General features: G+C 29.9%; 2 protein-coding genes across 3 annotated transcripts in view; one reads left to right on the top strand and one right to left on the bottom strand.

The window, feature by feature from the left end:
- The window catches only part of LOC119601879 (adapter molecule Crk), an 83,138-nt gene extending 77,591 nt beyond the window's left edge, over positions 1-5,547 (top strand). For both annotated transcript variants that reach the window (XM_037953115.1, XM_037953116.1), the window contains exons 6-7: positions 4,837-5,013; positions 5,074-5,547. In XM_037953115.1, coding sequence (XP_037809043.1) covers positions 4,837-5,013; positions 5,074-5,349 — 453 coding nt within the window. In that variant the 3' untranslated portion in view covers positions 5,350-5,547. The remainder of the gene's footprint in view (positions 1-4,836; positions 5,014-5,073) is intronic.
- Positions 5,548-15,509: 9,962 nt separating this feature from the next.
- Positions 15,510-16,154, bottom strand: LOC119601883 (secreted RxLR effector protein 161-like). Its single transcript, XM_037953119.1, has one exon. The coding sequence runs from the start codon at positions 16,152-16,154 to the stop codon at positions 15,510-15,512; it is 645 nt and encodes a 214-aa protein (XP_037809047.1).
- Between the last annotated feature and the right edge of the window lie 1,185 nt (positions 16,155-17,339).

The raw sequence follows: 17,339 nt of genomic DNA, 5'->3' as shown, positions 1-17,339 counted from the left end.
TCTGTCCGTCTGTCACGGTAGGAGCTAGACAGTTGAAATTTTGTTTAAGTATTCTCTACTGCTAAGGTTTGTTTGGTATAAAAATGGACAAATGGTCTACTTTTTCAGATAGCCCCCATACAAGTGGACCTTAAAAACAGCTTTAACGGGCATAACTGCCTTAGAAGTACTAGTATAGCAATGGAATTCGACATAAATAAGTTTCATATGAGCCAAAATCTTTCTACCAAATTTTTTGAGGATCGGTCCCTAGCCCCCATATAAGGTCCCCTTCAGAAAATGATTTTAATACCCATTACTGGCTTAAAAATTCGAGTAAAGCGATGAAATTCGGTTTAAGTATGTTTCTTACAAACCACAACCTCTCTACCAATTTGTTTTAAGATCGGCCCATAAATTACCCTACCCCCCATATAAGGTCCCCTTCAGAAAATGACTTTAACACTCATTACTGGCCTAAAAATGCGAGTATACTTACCAATTTTTTTAGGATCGGCCCATAAATGACCCTGTCCCTTCTGAAAATATCTTTAACGCTCATTACTGGCTCAATAAATATGAATATAGTGACGAAATTCGACACAAATAATTTTCATGCGAGCCAAAATCTCTCTTCCAAATATAGTGAGGATCGGTCCATAATTGACCCTACCGCCTACACAAGGTCCCCTTCAGAAAATTACTTTAACGTTTATTACTGGCTAAAAAATACGAATATAGCAATAAAATTTTACACAATTAAGTTCCTCGCGAGCCAAAATCTCTTTACCAACTTTTATGTGGATAGGTCCATAATTCACCCTCCCCCCTTTTAGGTTCCCTTCAGGAAATGGCTTTAACGCTCATTACTGTTTTAAAAATACGAGTAAAGCAATGAAATGCGACACGCGTAAGTTTCTTACGAGCCAAAACCTTTGTACCTTTTTTTTTGGATCGGCCCATAAATGACCCTACCTCCATATAAGGTCCCCGTCTGAAAATGACAATAACGCTCATTAATAGCTTAAAAATATGAATATTTATAGTGACGAAATTTGACACACATAAGTTTTATGAGAAGGTCCCCTTCAGAAAATTACTTAAACCATCATTACTGGCTTAAAAAATATGAGTTATGAAATACGGTTATGAAATTCGCTACCGAATTTCATGCGGAATGTGTCGGTAATTGACCCTACCCCCCATATAAGCCCCCTTTAGAAAATTACATTAACGCTAATTACTGGCATACAAATTCGAGTACAGCGATGGTATTCAATGTAAAGAAGTTTTATATGAACCAAAATCGGTCTACAAAAAGTTATGAGGATAGGTCAATAATTCACCATACCCCTCATAATAAGATCCTTTAGAATAGTTTATGAAAAAAATTCAGAAAATTACTAGTACTGCGATGAAAATCGACATAAAAAAGTTTATACTTAGGAACATAATTCTTCATTCCGAATTTAATGAGGACTGATCTATAACTGATCCTAGCCCCTATAAAAGGTTTTGGTTATTAAAATATGAGTTTTTTTAAAAAATTTTTGTTTTTAAATTTTATTTTAAATTAACCCACAATAAGATTAATTTTGCAACAAATAATTTAAATCCATTGATTTTAAGATGGTTGAGATCTAAACGGGTTAATACATTCACAACGTTTATGCATTGAACACATTGAAGACAGCAGGCTACACGACTACACGAAAACAAATGCTGCTGTGCTGTAGTTGTAGTCGTGTGGTAGCTACCGAATTATTTTAAAGACTACAGCTACAAAGTAATATAAATAAACAGCTGTTTCTTGTTGATATGGATTTATAATTCAGTGGTGTCACTTTATCGTTTTTTGTTTTTACTTTTTTTTTAATTTAAGATTTAAACTATTATTTTGAGTAAAAATATATATGTTGTAATAATTTACGTACCTATTATTAATTAATTCCAATATGGTTATCAGAACTTCTCTTAATAAATTAAAAAAAAAATTATATTTCTTAAGCACTTAAATTTTTTATTATATTAGCAACCTGTTTCTGTTTTGTGGTTGACAAAAATAGAAATTAGCTTAATTCGACTGCAGCTACAAAAGCAGTCGAGTGGTCGTCAAAAGAATCGTCTTCATATAAACGTGTGTATTTTATTTTTGAGAGATTGCAGTTGGTAGTCTGCTGTCTTCAATGTGTTCAATGCATTAGTCTTAAGGGGCCTTTACACGATCACACTTTACGTACGTAGTCTAATGAAAAAGTAATATTAAATTCCATCCGTATGTCAAAAAAAAAAAAAAGAATAAAAGTCGTATGATTTATATTCTTTGTGTTTACACGATTGGTATAAGACAACAACAAAGTAAGATGGAAACAGCTGTTTCACTTTTTTGTATGTGTATACATAAAAATACATCCTTGAGCTAATGCGATTTGCTCGTTTTTTGAATAATTTCAAAAAATGAAGAGAGCCATACGACTGTTAAATTTTGCACCCGTATTTTCTCTCAATGTGTGATGGTTTCATTACATATTGCGTTTAGACGATCGCATCTGTACTCTTCTACACAAAATTTTGACAGATCATATTACTTGCGTGCTCGTGTATAGGGGGCTTTACAAAGAAAAAAAAAAAAACAGTTGTAATAAATTTTAATAATTTTTTTTTTAATGGATGTAATTTGCAAGTGATTCTTATACTCATCACCTTCGTGAGTTTATCATTCTGTTAGTAATTTATACAATATAATTTTTCGAACTTATAAAGTATATTGTACATATACTCTGGATCCTTACACAGCAAAAGAAGTGAGGAAAAAGATGTAGAATTTTCACCACAAATAACATACTTAAAGTACTTCCAATTTTGGTGAAAAACCAATGAATTTTCATTAGATTGTCATTGTTCATTAGAGTGTCATTTGACAAATTTTAAATAAATATAATCTTATTTTTAGAATCAGTAAAATCATTGGTTTTTCGCCAGTAACTTTTCTACAATTTTTTCCTCGTTTTTTTCTGCGTTTATATTATTTAAAGGAATCGTAATCGCATTTTTAGATGTGATTAAGATGTAAAGAATGACTTCTATTATATTTTGATAGAACTACATATGTTCGTCTGTCTATCTTTATTAGGGATGCCAAACGGGACTGGCTTTTACAAATCCCGGGATTTTTCGGGATTACATAAATTTAATTATTTTATATATGAAAATCTTTAAATCTTCATGTTTGAAAGAAAATTGTGGAAATTTAGCAGACAGAAGATATATTAAAATTAAAACAATCCAATTAATTCCAATTTTTAAATAAAAACTTTAAAATTTCATCATTTCTGAAAATGTTTAACTACATACTTCCTAAAAGCACTTTTTATGCGTTTTTTAAATAATTATAACAAAGCCCAATTCAATTATTCGAACATCAATTTAGAATCTTTTCTTTGAAAAATATTTGGAATTTTACACAAAACACATATTAGTTTTGGAATATAACATATTCGTAGTATTTATATAAAATATTATGTATGTACATTCAGAACAAGGTAATTTACTTTTACGGGTATCACTCTGATTTGTAGAAAGTTTGGAATGCAAAATCTTCTAACATTGAAAAATATAATTTGTATTTAACTGTGGCAAAATTAAATACCCACCATCAAAATATTGTAACGTATTGATATTAATATGAGCATCAATGTGATTTTCAGAGGAGGTCCTACTAGGTTTTCTTGCGTCAATTTTGGTCCAAATTTGCAGCCTAAATTGAATGAGTCTTCTACAGACACAGAATGTGTATACTTTTTGTCTATGACCAACATTTCGATGTGTTAAAAACGAAATGAATAAATCAATCTATATGTACTATGTGTATGGAATCATCCCATTTAAAAAAAAAAAAGGTTCAAATACATATGTATAAAATTAGCTGTGTTGAATTTTGTTGTGCAAAAGTCAAAAATAAAATAAGATCGTAATTTTCAAACGAAAATTATGAAAAGAAAAAAGAAAATAAAAATTTTTTTGTAACAAATCCCGGGATTCATTTTTAAACATCCCGGGTATCAGGATATCCTAATACCGAAAAAATACCGGGATTTATTTGAGCAAATCCCTGGATTCGGGATTTCGGGATTGGCATCCCTAATCTGTATATGTTGTTTCAAACGAATTTTCTGAAACAGAAGATTTCGGTATTATACAAAAATCAAAAGTTTCTCTGTGTGAACCGGCACTTTGTTAAAGAAATTGCAAACACATCTTGAAAAAACAAAAACAACTTGCAAAAACAAGAGCATAATTTACAAAAACAACGTACATCCTAAATAATTTTCTAGAATGCATAACAATGAAAGTAAATAAGTTCACCTTGTTTCATACTTTTTTTGTACATTTTAATTTGAAATGTTTTTTCTATGTGAAGAAATTATCATTCTTATGTACATTGATTACATTTTTTTTTTTTTAAATATTCGCATTTTACAGTAATGCAATTTAATCTTCAAATTAAAAATAACCAAATATTTTTTCGGTGCAATTTAATTGAAAAAATGCCAATAGTGTGTGTGTAGTGGTAATTTTTTTATCTGCCTCTCTATACGCCGGTATATGATCTAAAACCATAACATACATGCTTAAAATTAAATAATTTAAAATTTAAAACAAAAAAAAAAAAAAAAAATAATAATACAAAAATTTAAGCATTAGCACATTAATTAACATCGAAACTATTTTCCTGGTTATGTATCAATTCATAAGGAGTTTCTAGTAATAGGGAAAAAAGTCAATAATTGTTCTATATGTAATAATAAAAAATAATATATAAAACCAATTTAACTGAAATATTTTATTTATTTTTAGTATGACGAGAATGTAGATGAAACTTTGCTGGAACGGCCGTCTTCAGGGAGTAGCAGTAATTGTGGCAGTAGCAATAGTATCATTAGACAGCCAAGACTTTCATGTGGCGGCGATATTGTACCAACACCTTCATCAATACATCAACTAAGCAATACTTTAAAGAAATCTGATTTGAACGTAAGATTCTTTATTTAGTGTTACAAAGTGGAATTTAATAATAATTAAATATTTTTACAGAGAAAATTGCCAGCATTTGCTCGAGTTAAGCAGGCTAGAGTTCCCAATGCTTATGACAAAACCGCTTTAAAACTAGAAGTGGGAGATATAATAAAAGTCACCAAAACAAATATAAATGGTCAATGGGAAGGTGAGCATAAAGGCAAAAAGGGTCACTTTCCTTTTACCCATGTGGAATTTATAGACGAAAGTGATTTCAGCAGTAAGGATTCAACGACACCACAACAGCAGTTAGTTGAAGGGCATACGATAAACAACACCGATTGGGGCGAATAAAATTTATTTCGACTTAATTTTAAACATTAATGTAAATTTTTTTTTTTTTTTTTTTTTTTGAAAAGAAAAACGTGAAAGGCAAACAACAAAACTTAAGTTTTAATTAGAGCATTTTGTCACACTTATTGAAAACATGTTTTAAAAATTTTCTTATATTTACATAAATCTCATTCAGAATTATGAATAATTTGTAAATAATACTTTATGCAATTTTTATTCAGAAATAGTTTTTTGCATGCAACAGAATATTGGGTATTAATTTTCGAGATTCAAAATATTAATTAGATTAGAAAGAAGTTCTTTTCATATTTGTGTTGCATATTTCTAAACGCATTGGTATTGAACGTTTATTTCTTATATGAAGAGCTTTTTGTAGGTCAAATCGAACAATAAACGTTTTAATATAATATGCCATTATAATCCGTCTGTGTGATTATACATAAAATTTCACTAATTCCTTATATAGGAAGTGGTATAAATTGGACTATTAATTTACTGGCCTCATAAAATATCTATCGAAATAGCGATTTTGTTATTACAAAAGGGTTAAAATCTCTAGAAATTTAAAGAAGATTTAAATTTAATCAATTACAATTGTTCTCAAAAATAACCCTAGAAGCCCTCAATCTCTTATAAAGTGGTGGGAAAAAATAAGGATTATTTTTTTAATTATTTTTTAATGTTTTTTTAATAATTTAAAGTTTGGTAACCGCCCGTTTTCAGATTAAAGTTTAGCGATTAAATTAGAATTTATTTTCGATTCTTTTTAAGTACTCATTTTTTTTTTTTTCTATAAGAATTAAACATAGGTTTCTTTATGTTACACTCACAGCTGTCTATTTTATGATAGCGAATAGAACAATTTAAACAAGCATTAATTAATATTGGTTTAAAATAATTTTTAGATTAACAGATCTGCTTATTTACCCAAAAACCTGCTCTAAGTAATACAATCGGCATTCAATTTGATAAAAAATAATATCTATAAAATCATTCCATAAGTATTTATATACAAAAATATACTTCGTGTTTATGGACCTTTAAAGAACTCGAAAGAAGGTAAAAAGGTTTGACTTTTAAGGTATTTTTTTTTTTGTTATTAGAACATACACATGCTTAATTCCTGTGTGGGGTAAATATTTTATTATAGAACTTCACTAGTTTTATATTCACCATCATTAAAAACATCGCCATGTCTTTGATTTTGTCATTCCATTTATAACACATCGTCTAGGACAATGCATGTCCCTCCATCTGTCCGTCTGTTAAAAGCATGATAGGGTACAAACGGCAGATGCTAAATGGATCTTGTTGATCAGCTTTGTTTGGCGTTAAATTTGAATATTAGTCCACAATTTTTTTTAGCCCCCGTAAAATAACCTTAATATTAATAATTGTATTATAATCCCAATGAAATAGTCTTAATTAACCCTGACATCCCTTTAAAGCCATCTTCCGAGAATCTCTGATGTTCATAGATCTCATGTATTTATATTTTGTTAATTTATTTCCAAGTAAAATAAAAAGCCTTCCAAGGCTGTTATTAAATACTAAAAGATTAATTCCTGAATAAATATATACAAATTAATTTAACTATACAATATTTATTTATGACAAACGTTTTGATGGTGGGTATAAAGAATTCGGCATAGCCGAACATATTTCACGTTCGGAGTGAGTATTTATCTTATTTGGATTGCACAAAATGCCTAGTTTTGTATATAATTTATAATCCCCCTTATTATTTATCTCGTAGTAGATTATTTTGATAACTTTTAAATAATTTACTTTTTTGAAATTATTAAGTTTTGAAGCATATTTCTTCTGATGATAAAAATATGAAATAGTAAAAATCGCCGGATAGTCAATATTTTAGGACCTTTATATACATACATATGTATATATATTAGCATATTGAATTAATTAGAACCATTAACGCTATTTCCATATATTTTAAGTCCAGAGATTATTTTAATAGCTTAAATTATTTTCCAACATTATTTTTTTGTATTTTGAACAAAAATTCGAATTTTCGAAGTAAAATAATGGTTTTAATCCATAGATTATTTTAATACCTTAAAATCGTTTGAACTTAATTTCGGATATTCGAAAATAATATTGTAATTCGACAGTCCATTTAGACTGTAGGAACTAGTTTTAATAGACTTAAAATATTTTCGAACATAGGTTCGAATGTTTTTTTATTTTTTGTTTTTAAAGATTATTTTAAACTATTAAACATGTTTCGATCTTAATTTCGAATTTTCAAACACAATACTGTATTGCCATCATAGTAATCATAATTATCAAATTTTAACTGATGACAATAGCTTTGAAAATTCGAAAGAAAATCGACGTGACTTCGACATACTAAGGGTGAATAATTACAATTAATATGTATTAACATTTTTTATTTATGGAAAAAAAATCATTTCTCCTATCTAGCTGATTAAAATATTAGCTTGAAATTATTAAAAGTACAAATATTTCTGCTTTGCAGCAAAACATAGTTTCGAAACCATAAAAGTCAAAAGATTAATACAAAAAAAAAAACAGCTGAGCATTGTTAAAGTTTTGTTAAAACTTTAATATATGTATAGCAGAATATTCTTTTATTTCTCAATGATTTTAAAAATATATGTATGTATGAATGTATGTATGTATGTATGTATGTATGTATGTATGTATGTATGTATGTATGTATGTATGTATGTATGTATGTATGTATGTATGTATGTATGTATGTATGTATGTATGTATGTTATGTATGTTATGTATGTATGCATGTATGTGTGTATATTTTTAATTTTCATAAAATATTAGCAAATGTAGATCTTAAACAAAACCGTTTAATGAATTCATAACATAATTCGGTACAAATTCAAGATCATCGTTCATTCATTCATTTGATCCGATGATCCCCTTTCTCTTTTCAAAATCGTAAATATACGATAATTATATATACATATTTACGATTATTCTCAGATGGATTTCATTTTGTTCATTAGTATATAAAACTTACTGGTGTTAAATTTTAGTCAAGTCGGATTACGATAACCTGTGCCGAAAATCTATTGAAAAGTATAAAATTGGGTAAAAAATAGCAAAAACTTTCATTACCTAGTAATGAAGACAGTAATATTGGAACTACGTGGAAACTAATTACTTTTGGGGTGAATAACTAATTATTTTTGTTCTATTACTACATATTATTGTACCTACCTTAAACAAATTAATAAATTACTACTAATTTGGTTACAAAAACGTTGCGAATAATAGGTATTCAGCTCCAGCAGAATTTCCCAAGATTTTATGAAAATAAAACAAAATATTTGTAAATTTAATGAGACGTAGATCTCTCTGTATTTATTTATATTTTACCTCATAGAAGTAATAACGCCAAGAGCACGTAGTGCTTATGTTGACGATCAAAAAAGAAGTGTATTCAATTTACAAAACGTATATTGGTGGCAAACAATATTTAAGTACCGTTAACGGTTTACTCGTTAGAATCTTCCAACAAAATTGTAAATAAAGCGGAGCTTAATAAGATTCTAACGTTGCAAAAAGTAGTTTTTGCATATGTTATCAAAACAAGTGTAAACCATAAATCGAACTTGAACAATAGGTTACATAGTCTGTTACAAATTTCAAATAAATAACTACATAGTTATCGACCTACATTTTAAAAGTAAATATAGACTAGAACATAGTCTAGTATATAGCCTAGTTTACAGCCTGGTTTATAGTTAAGTCTATAGTCTAGGCTGTAGTCTAGTCTATTATACAGACTATAGAATAGACTATAGACCAGACTAGTTTTCATCTTTAACTATATATATATATATATATATATATATATATATATATATATATATATATATATATATATATATATATATATATATATATATATATATATATATATATAGCGATCGAATTCAATTCGCTCGCGAGCGAGTTTAATTCGAGCGATTTAAATAATTCATTTTCCGGCGAATAAATCTATTCGACTCGCGAGTTTAATTTTTAAACTCGCGATAAGAGTTGAAAATTTAAAGAGCGTAAAATAGAACTCGCTCGCGATTCGAGTCAAAACGAGTTATTCGCGAGTTTTATAATTTTGTAAATGGTATAAATTTAAATTTATAAGGCATAAATCAATTTATATATAAATATGATATAACCAAATAAGTTTCCCATTAAAATTATGTACTTCAATCGATTTCTGGCACGGGTTCCGTTGTCCGAATTGGCTAAAATTTTACACCAGTTAGTTTTAGACACTAATGAACAAAAGACCCATCTGAGCAAAATCGATATTTTTTGGACACCTCTATTATCTACATATGTTCGGACATGAGCGATTATACTTCCTTATTATGTTATGAAGTAAAATTAATCAGTACCGCAATTCAGTAACTTTTTAACTACAAATAGTATAAATTCGTAAGTTAACAATAATTGTCGTTATGTGGTATTCTGAATTTTATTTCACCGATTTGTTTCGTTAAACAAAATCATTAGTTAACGAAAACAGGCCCGATAGTGGCCTAGGTGTATTTCTTCGGATCCTATCGACCTAACGAAAAGTATCGGCAACGTAACGACAAATAAAAAGTTCACGTTAATAATTTTATATTTTAAAAATATTTCAATACAAAACTTTTGACATTCTCATATTTTTTCGACGTTTGTCGATAAAATATTCTAATTTCGTTAAAAAGTTACAGAATTGAAAATTCGTTAATGCAACCGATATTTGTCGTTACTTTACGATATTGGTAGTTAAATTAAAAAATTACAGAATTGCGGTACAGGAATAACATTTTCAGAAATATCTATTATCAGAGTACCAAATAAATGAAAAAAATAATTTTTGTTGTGTTATCATCTACTCATGTATGAAAAGACAAAACAGTTTTTGCTTTATTCATTCTTGTGTGTATTGTTTTGTTTTTATCTTCATACCAGGGTGATCGACTCGATTTTTCAACCGGTTTTAAAACCGGTTTTTTCTGCTTTACCAGTGTCGGTTTTTTCTTAATGTTGATTTTTCGAATATCGAATAACCCGAATACTTTTATTTGCTTTGTATTCAAAGATTATTTAAATGAAATTTTTAGGTAAATAATAATACAGCCCGTCTAAATTTTAAAAATATTCGAGTCGAGGATCTAGCGTATATTTTTCTACAGCTCCTTTGTTAAACTTTTTTGATTTTCCTAATTAATTAAAAAAAAATTATTTGTAAAATTGATAACTGTTTGATAAAATTTTATCAATCTTTAGATTATATTCCAATTACAATAATTAATTTACGGCTGAAATTTTATGGAAGTGTTGGAATGCCTGTGCAAATTTCCTAAACAGGGCTTTTAAAATAAGGTAGGATTACATAGTACCTTATGTTTAACATAAGTGTCCCACTTTTTTCCTAATTTTTTTTATATTAAAGAAATAATGTAAATCAGACGACTAGATCTAAAGTTATAATCTTTTAAACTGTTAAAAATCATTTCGGGCCATGTTTTATTAATCAAATTTAAACATAAACATTAAGTATTTCAAATTAAAATATATTTTTTTTATTTACAATGAAAAACCGGTTAACCGGTTTTTTCTGCATTTGAAAAATATCAACCGGTATTTTTAAATGTCAACTATTCGAACTATTCGAAAACCGGTTTTTGGAAAATGTCGAATAATCGATCACCCTACTTCATACACAAAATTGAGAAAATAATTTTGTAAACTTTACTCAAATGAATGAGCATAGTTTTATTTTGCACTCTAGCATTCGAAAAATAAAACCAAAGAATATTTTTCATTTAAAATGTACATGGGTTTTCATTGTTGATAAAACACGAACGGTTTTGCAGTTTTGTTTTTGATTTTACAAATTATTTTTGCAATTTCTGAAACAAAGCGATGGCAACCTACTTTGTTTAATGCTGTCAAGCAACTAAATGGAATATTTGTATTGTGAAAAAAACTTGTTTTTATTTTTTTCATTTTCAAACAACTCACACATGTATTGTAAATATTAATGAGTGTGATGAGAACACTTGACATCTTTGACCGGTTAACCGGTTTTTCATTATAAATAAAAAAAAATATTTTAATTTGAAAAACTTAATGTTTATGTTTAAATTTGATTAATAAAACATGGCCCGAAATGATTTTTAACAGTTTAAAAGATTATAACTTTAGATCTAGTCTGATTTACATTATTTCTTTAATATAAAAAAAATTAGGAAAAAAGTGGGACACTTCTGTTAAACATAAGGTACTATGTAATCCTACCTTATTTTAAAAGCCCTGTTTAGGAAATTTGCACAGGCATTCCAACACTTCCATAAAATTTCAGCCGTAAATTAATTATTGTAATTGGAATATAATCTAAAGATTGATAAAATTTTATCAAACAGTTATCAATTTTACAAATAATTTTTTTTTAATTAATTAGGAAAATCAAAAAAGTTTAACAAAGGAGCTGTAAAAAAATATACGCTAGATCCTCGACTCGAATATTTTTAAAATTTAGACGGGCTGTATTATTATTTACTTAAAAATTTCATTTAAATAATCTTTGAATACAAAGCAAATAAAAGTATTCGAAACCGGTTTTTAAAAAGTGAAAAAAACCGGGTTATTCGATATTCGAAAAATCAACATTAAGAAAAAACCGTCACTGGTAAAGCAGAAAAAACCGGTTTTAAAACCGGTTGAAAAATCGAGTCGATCACCCTAATATTTACTACGAATGTATCAATTTAAGTCTTCGTACATGAATATTTTTGAACCCTGTGTATTATATATATTAATAAGGTTTGTTTGGTATTGAAAATGGAAAATAGGAGCATGATATTTTTCCGATCCTTACGGGATTTTGTAATTTTTCGGACAGTTATGAACGATAAGATAATTTTCTGAAGGGAACCATATATGAAGGATATCTATTCCCACTTAGGCCTTATCGAATTTGTAAAATATATAACATTGCTAGATCGTCTTAGAATCTAATAACGGAATGACAAAATCAATGAATTCTCCATCTTTTTTCGTGGTAGGTATATACCTATTATTTTATTTTTTATACTCATTGGAATTAAAATTAACTAAAAAAACTTCAACTAGTTAACAGAAGATTGTATTATTATTATAAACTTTTTTATACCCACCATCCAAAAAGAAAACGCCTATAATACTGATTAGTGACTTAAAAATACGAATATAGCGATGAAATTTGACACACATAAGTTTCAAGCAAGCCAATATCTCTCCACCAAAGTTTATGTGGATCGGTTCATAATTGACCCTACTTCCCTTCAGAAAATTACTTTAACGCTCATTACTCGCTTAAAAATACAAGTATAGCGATAAATTTGACATAAGTAAGTGTCTTACTAGCCAAAACCTCTCTATAAAATTTTATGTGGATCGGTCCATAATTGACCCTAACCCCTATATAATGTCCCCTTCAGAAAATGACTTTAACGCTCATGACTGGCTTAAAAATACTAGTATAGCGATGAAATTTGACATAAGTAAGTAAGTATCTTAAGAACCAAAACCTTTCCAACAAATTGTATATGGATCGGTCCATAATTGACCTTACCACCCATATAAGGTCCCCTCCATAAAATTACTTTAACGCTCATTATTGGCTTAAAAATACGAGTATAGCGATGAAATTTAAGTTTTATACGAGGCAAAATCTCCCTACCAAATTTTATGTGGATCGTTCCACAATTCTACCCCCCATATAAGGTCCCCTCCATAAAATTACTTTTACTGGCTTAAAAAAGGATTATAACAATGAAATTTCACAGAAGTAAGTTTTATACGGGCCAAAATCTCTCTACCAAATTTTATGTGGACCGGTACATAATTGACCCTACCCCCATATAAGGTACCCTTCAGAAAATGACTTTAACGTTAATTATTGGTATAAAAATACAAATATATAGCGAAGAAATTTGACATAAGTAAGTATCTGAGGAGCCAAAACCTTTCCACCAAATTTTATGTTGATTGGTCTATAATTGAATCTACCCCCCATATAAGGTCCCCTCCATAAAATTATTTTAACGCTCATTACTGGCTTAAAAATTCAAGTATAGCGATGAAATTCCACATTTTATGTGGATCAGGCCTTAATTGACCCTATCCCCATATAAGATCCCCATCAAAAAATTATTTTAACGCTCATTACTGGGCTAAAAAAAACGAGTAAAGCGATGAAATTCGATATAAACATGACTTGTAGGAACCAAGATCGTTCTACAAAATGTTACGAGGATCGGTCTATAATTGACGCTACCCCCATATAAGGACCCTTCAGAAAATGACTTTAAAACTCAGTACTGGATGGTATAGTAATTAAATTCGACTCAATTAAGTTCCTTGCGAGCCAAAATCTCTTAACCAAATTTTATGTGGATCGGGCCTTAATTGACCCTATCCCCATATAAGGCCCCCCCCCAGAAAATTACTTTAACGCTCATTACTGGGCTAAAACAACGAGTAAAGCGATGTAATTCGATATAAACATGACTTGTAGGAACCAAGATCGTTCTACAAAATTTTTTTTTATAATTGAATATAATTACCCCATATAAGGCCCCTTCAGAAAATGACTTTAAACCTCAGTACTGGCTACCAGTAGATCTATGAAATTCGACATAAACTAGTTTTGTATGAGCTAACATCTCTCTACAAAATTTTGTGGGCTTGCTCCTACCCCCTATTTAAGGTCCTCATCAGAAAATTACTTTAACGCTCATTAAAATAAGTTCTATAAGAACCGAAATCTGTCTACCAATTTGTATGAGGATCAGTCCATAATAACACCACCCCATATAAATTCCCCTTCAGAAAATGACTACAGAGCGAAAAATACGAATACCGCAATGCAATTAGACATAATTTTGAGCTAAAATCTCTCTACCATATTTTATGACTTTAATGCTGGCTTAAAAATACAAGTAGATCTATGAAATTTGAAATAAATAAGGAACTGAAATCTTCCTACCGACTTTTATGAGAATTGGTCCATACATGTATGTATAAAAAATCCTACTCCCTATATAAATTAATATTTTTAATTCAAAAGAGCAATGTCAATAGTTAAACCCGCATTAATGGATATCTTTAAAATATTACCCTGATATTCTCATTAATATCGATATATAATAATACAATTTTCAAAATATGTATCAAAGTTCATTTATATGGCAGTGATTTGATGGTGGGTATAAAAGATTCGGCATAGCCGAATATAACACTCTTACCTGTTTAATTATACCCTTCACCTTTGTGAGAAGAGTATATATAAGTTTGTCATTCCGGTTGTAATTTCTATAATATAATTTTCCGACCCCATAAAGTATATGTATTCTGGATCCTTATAGGTAGCGGATTTGATTAAGCTATGTCCGTCTGTCTGTCTGTCCGTCTGTGTGTTTGTTGAAATCAGTTTTTAGAGGACCCTAGATATCGGCGAGATCCGAATCTTCAATAATTCTGTTAGACATGCTTTCGAGAAGATCGCTATGATCGAGATATGAGCAAAAATCCGAGACAACCTCTGAAAATTTCATAAAAAATTTAGATTTTTTTATTCATGCTCAGATAGGAACTGTAAACTACAACAACAAAACACATAAATTTTTTATTGTACTTGTTTATAAAAACAATGCTGAACATGACGTCACAAACTGTTGTGATGTTGAAATAAATAGGCGGATTCGTTTTTGATGTATACAAGAATAAGAGTTTATTATAAAGTAAGTTGTAAAAAGGAAGTACAAAAAGGAAGTAAGTGTAATGACAATGAATGCAATAAGTGTTGCACAGAAGTGCAGTAGATCATCAAAACAGGTGATGCCAGATTTTTCCTACCAACACCTCCACTAATGCTGGCTAGAAATTGATGAGTCCTACCAGTTTGGAACATTTTAAATGTTTCTCCTTAGTGACTGGTTTTGTAAGGAAATCAGCAGCCATATCCTCAGAACACTTATACTGCAACACTATATTTCCATTGTTTACTTTGTCACGTAAAAAATGATGCCTCACATCAATGTGCTTTGATCGACCATGATATGCATCTGTCTTTGCTAAGTTTAGGGCACTATTATTGTCACAGAAAAGAATTATATTTTTTCGGAGTTCCATAAATCGTTTTGCAGTTGCCGCAGCCATTCTGCTTCTTGCACCGCTGCAGACATTGCCATGTATTCAGCTTCTGTTGTCGAAAGAGCAATAGTTGCCTGTCGCTTGCTACACCAGCTAATTGCACCCTGCTGCATAAACACATATCCAGTACATGAACGTCTATCTGTCACATCGCCAGCATAATCCGCATCACAAAATCCAAATATGTTTGGGTTTTCAATTTTCGAAAAACATAGTTTAACATTCATTGTACCTTTGATATATCTAAAAATGCGTTTTACGGCGGTCCAATGGGAATTATCAAAATTGTTGTTAAATTTACTTAAATGGTTTACCGCAAAAGCGATATCTGGCCTAGTTCCTTGCACCAGATAAAGTAAACTGCCAATAGCTTCTTGATAGGGAATATTATCAAAATCTGGTGATTTGTGTGTTGGAGTTGTCAATTTTGTATTTATATCAAAAGGTGTTGATATTGGTTTAGAATCAATCATTTTAAATCGTTTTAAAATATCCTCTATATACACAGATTTATCTATGTAAATCTCACCTTGTTCACGGTTTCTAGTAATACGTAGACCAACGCAGCATTTAACATCACCCAAATCGTTCAACAAAAACATCTGTTGAAGACCAGTTTTAACTTAAACTTCTAATTCATTATTGTTGGAAAAAATTAGTAAATCATCAACATAAACAGCAATGATAAACATATTGGAGTTACTCATGTTGAAATATATGCAAGTATCAACTTTTGATCTTTTAGAGCTTGATCAAGTTTTTGGTTCCATTGCCGGCTACCTTGTTTTAAGCCGTAAATGGCTTTATTTAGTTTGCAAACTTTGCCACCTTTATCTTCACCAACACCTTCTGGATGCTCCATGTATATATCATCAAAAAGATCACCTTGAAGGAAAGCGGTGACTGCATCCATCTGCTCAATATCAAGATCAAATTGTGCGGTAATGGATATTAAATATCGAATTGAAGTAAACCTTACCAATGACGAATAGGTCTCATGATAGTCTATACCTGGTTTTTGAAAGCAGCCTTTTATTACCAACCGAGCCTTATGCCTTCGCACTTCACCATTTTCATCACGTTTTCTTTTGAACACCCATTTCAAAAGAAAACGTGTTTCCATGGCATATTTCCATAACGATTCTTCATTACTATTTAAAGCCTCTTGAACTATAGAGGGTTCACCTGAGTCATTCGTCGCCACTGTATAGACATGATATTCTGGCAATTGCGTTGGTTTTCTTATACGATTTGAGAGTCGAACCTCATTGTGGGTTTGTTTGAATTCATTTTCAAAAGATACAACATCTCGACTTTTCACAACGCGCCAACCATCAGGATTTAATAAACGATATCCCTTTGTTTCCTACAATAACCAACGAAGACCAAATCTTGAGATTTTGGATCCCATTTTTTTCCGTTTTTCTTTGGGAACGTACGAAATGGCACGACAACCAAATACTCTTAAATGAGATACGTCTGGTTTGATACCAGTCCACATTTCTTGTGGTGTACGATTTTTAATTGCAGTACAAACGGAACGATTTATTACGTAAACGGCAGTTGCAACAGCCTCAGCCCAAAATTTCTTGTCCAAACCAGCGTGAAATAGCATAGAACGGGCTCGTTCAACGATGGAGCGATTCATGTGTTCAGCAACGCCGTTTTGCTGGGGGCTGATGTTTTATACCATTTCTGCTCAATAATTTGGTATATATGCTGGTTGCAAAATTCCGTAAACATGCTATTTTATGACCAGATTCTTTCTCAACTTTAGCCATAAAATT

Source organism: Lucilia sericata, unplaced genomic scaffold (genome assembly GCF_015586225.1).
Source record: "Lucilia sericata isolate MDLA Ls3-8-SP2 unplaced genomic scaffold, ASM1558622v1 Contig000196F_arrow, whole genome shotgun sequence".
In the NCBI taxonomy this organism is placed as follows: domain Eukaryota; kingdom Metazoa; phylum Arthropoda; class Insecta; order Diptera; family Calliphoridae; genus Lucilia; species Lucilia sericata.
The sequence above is the reverse complement of the archived record's forward strand: the minus strand, read 5'-3'. Positions and strand labels throughout refer to the sequence as shown.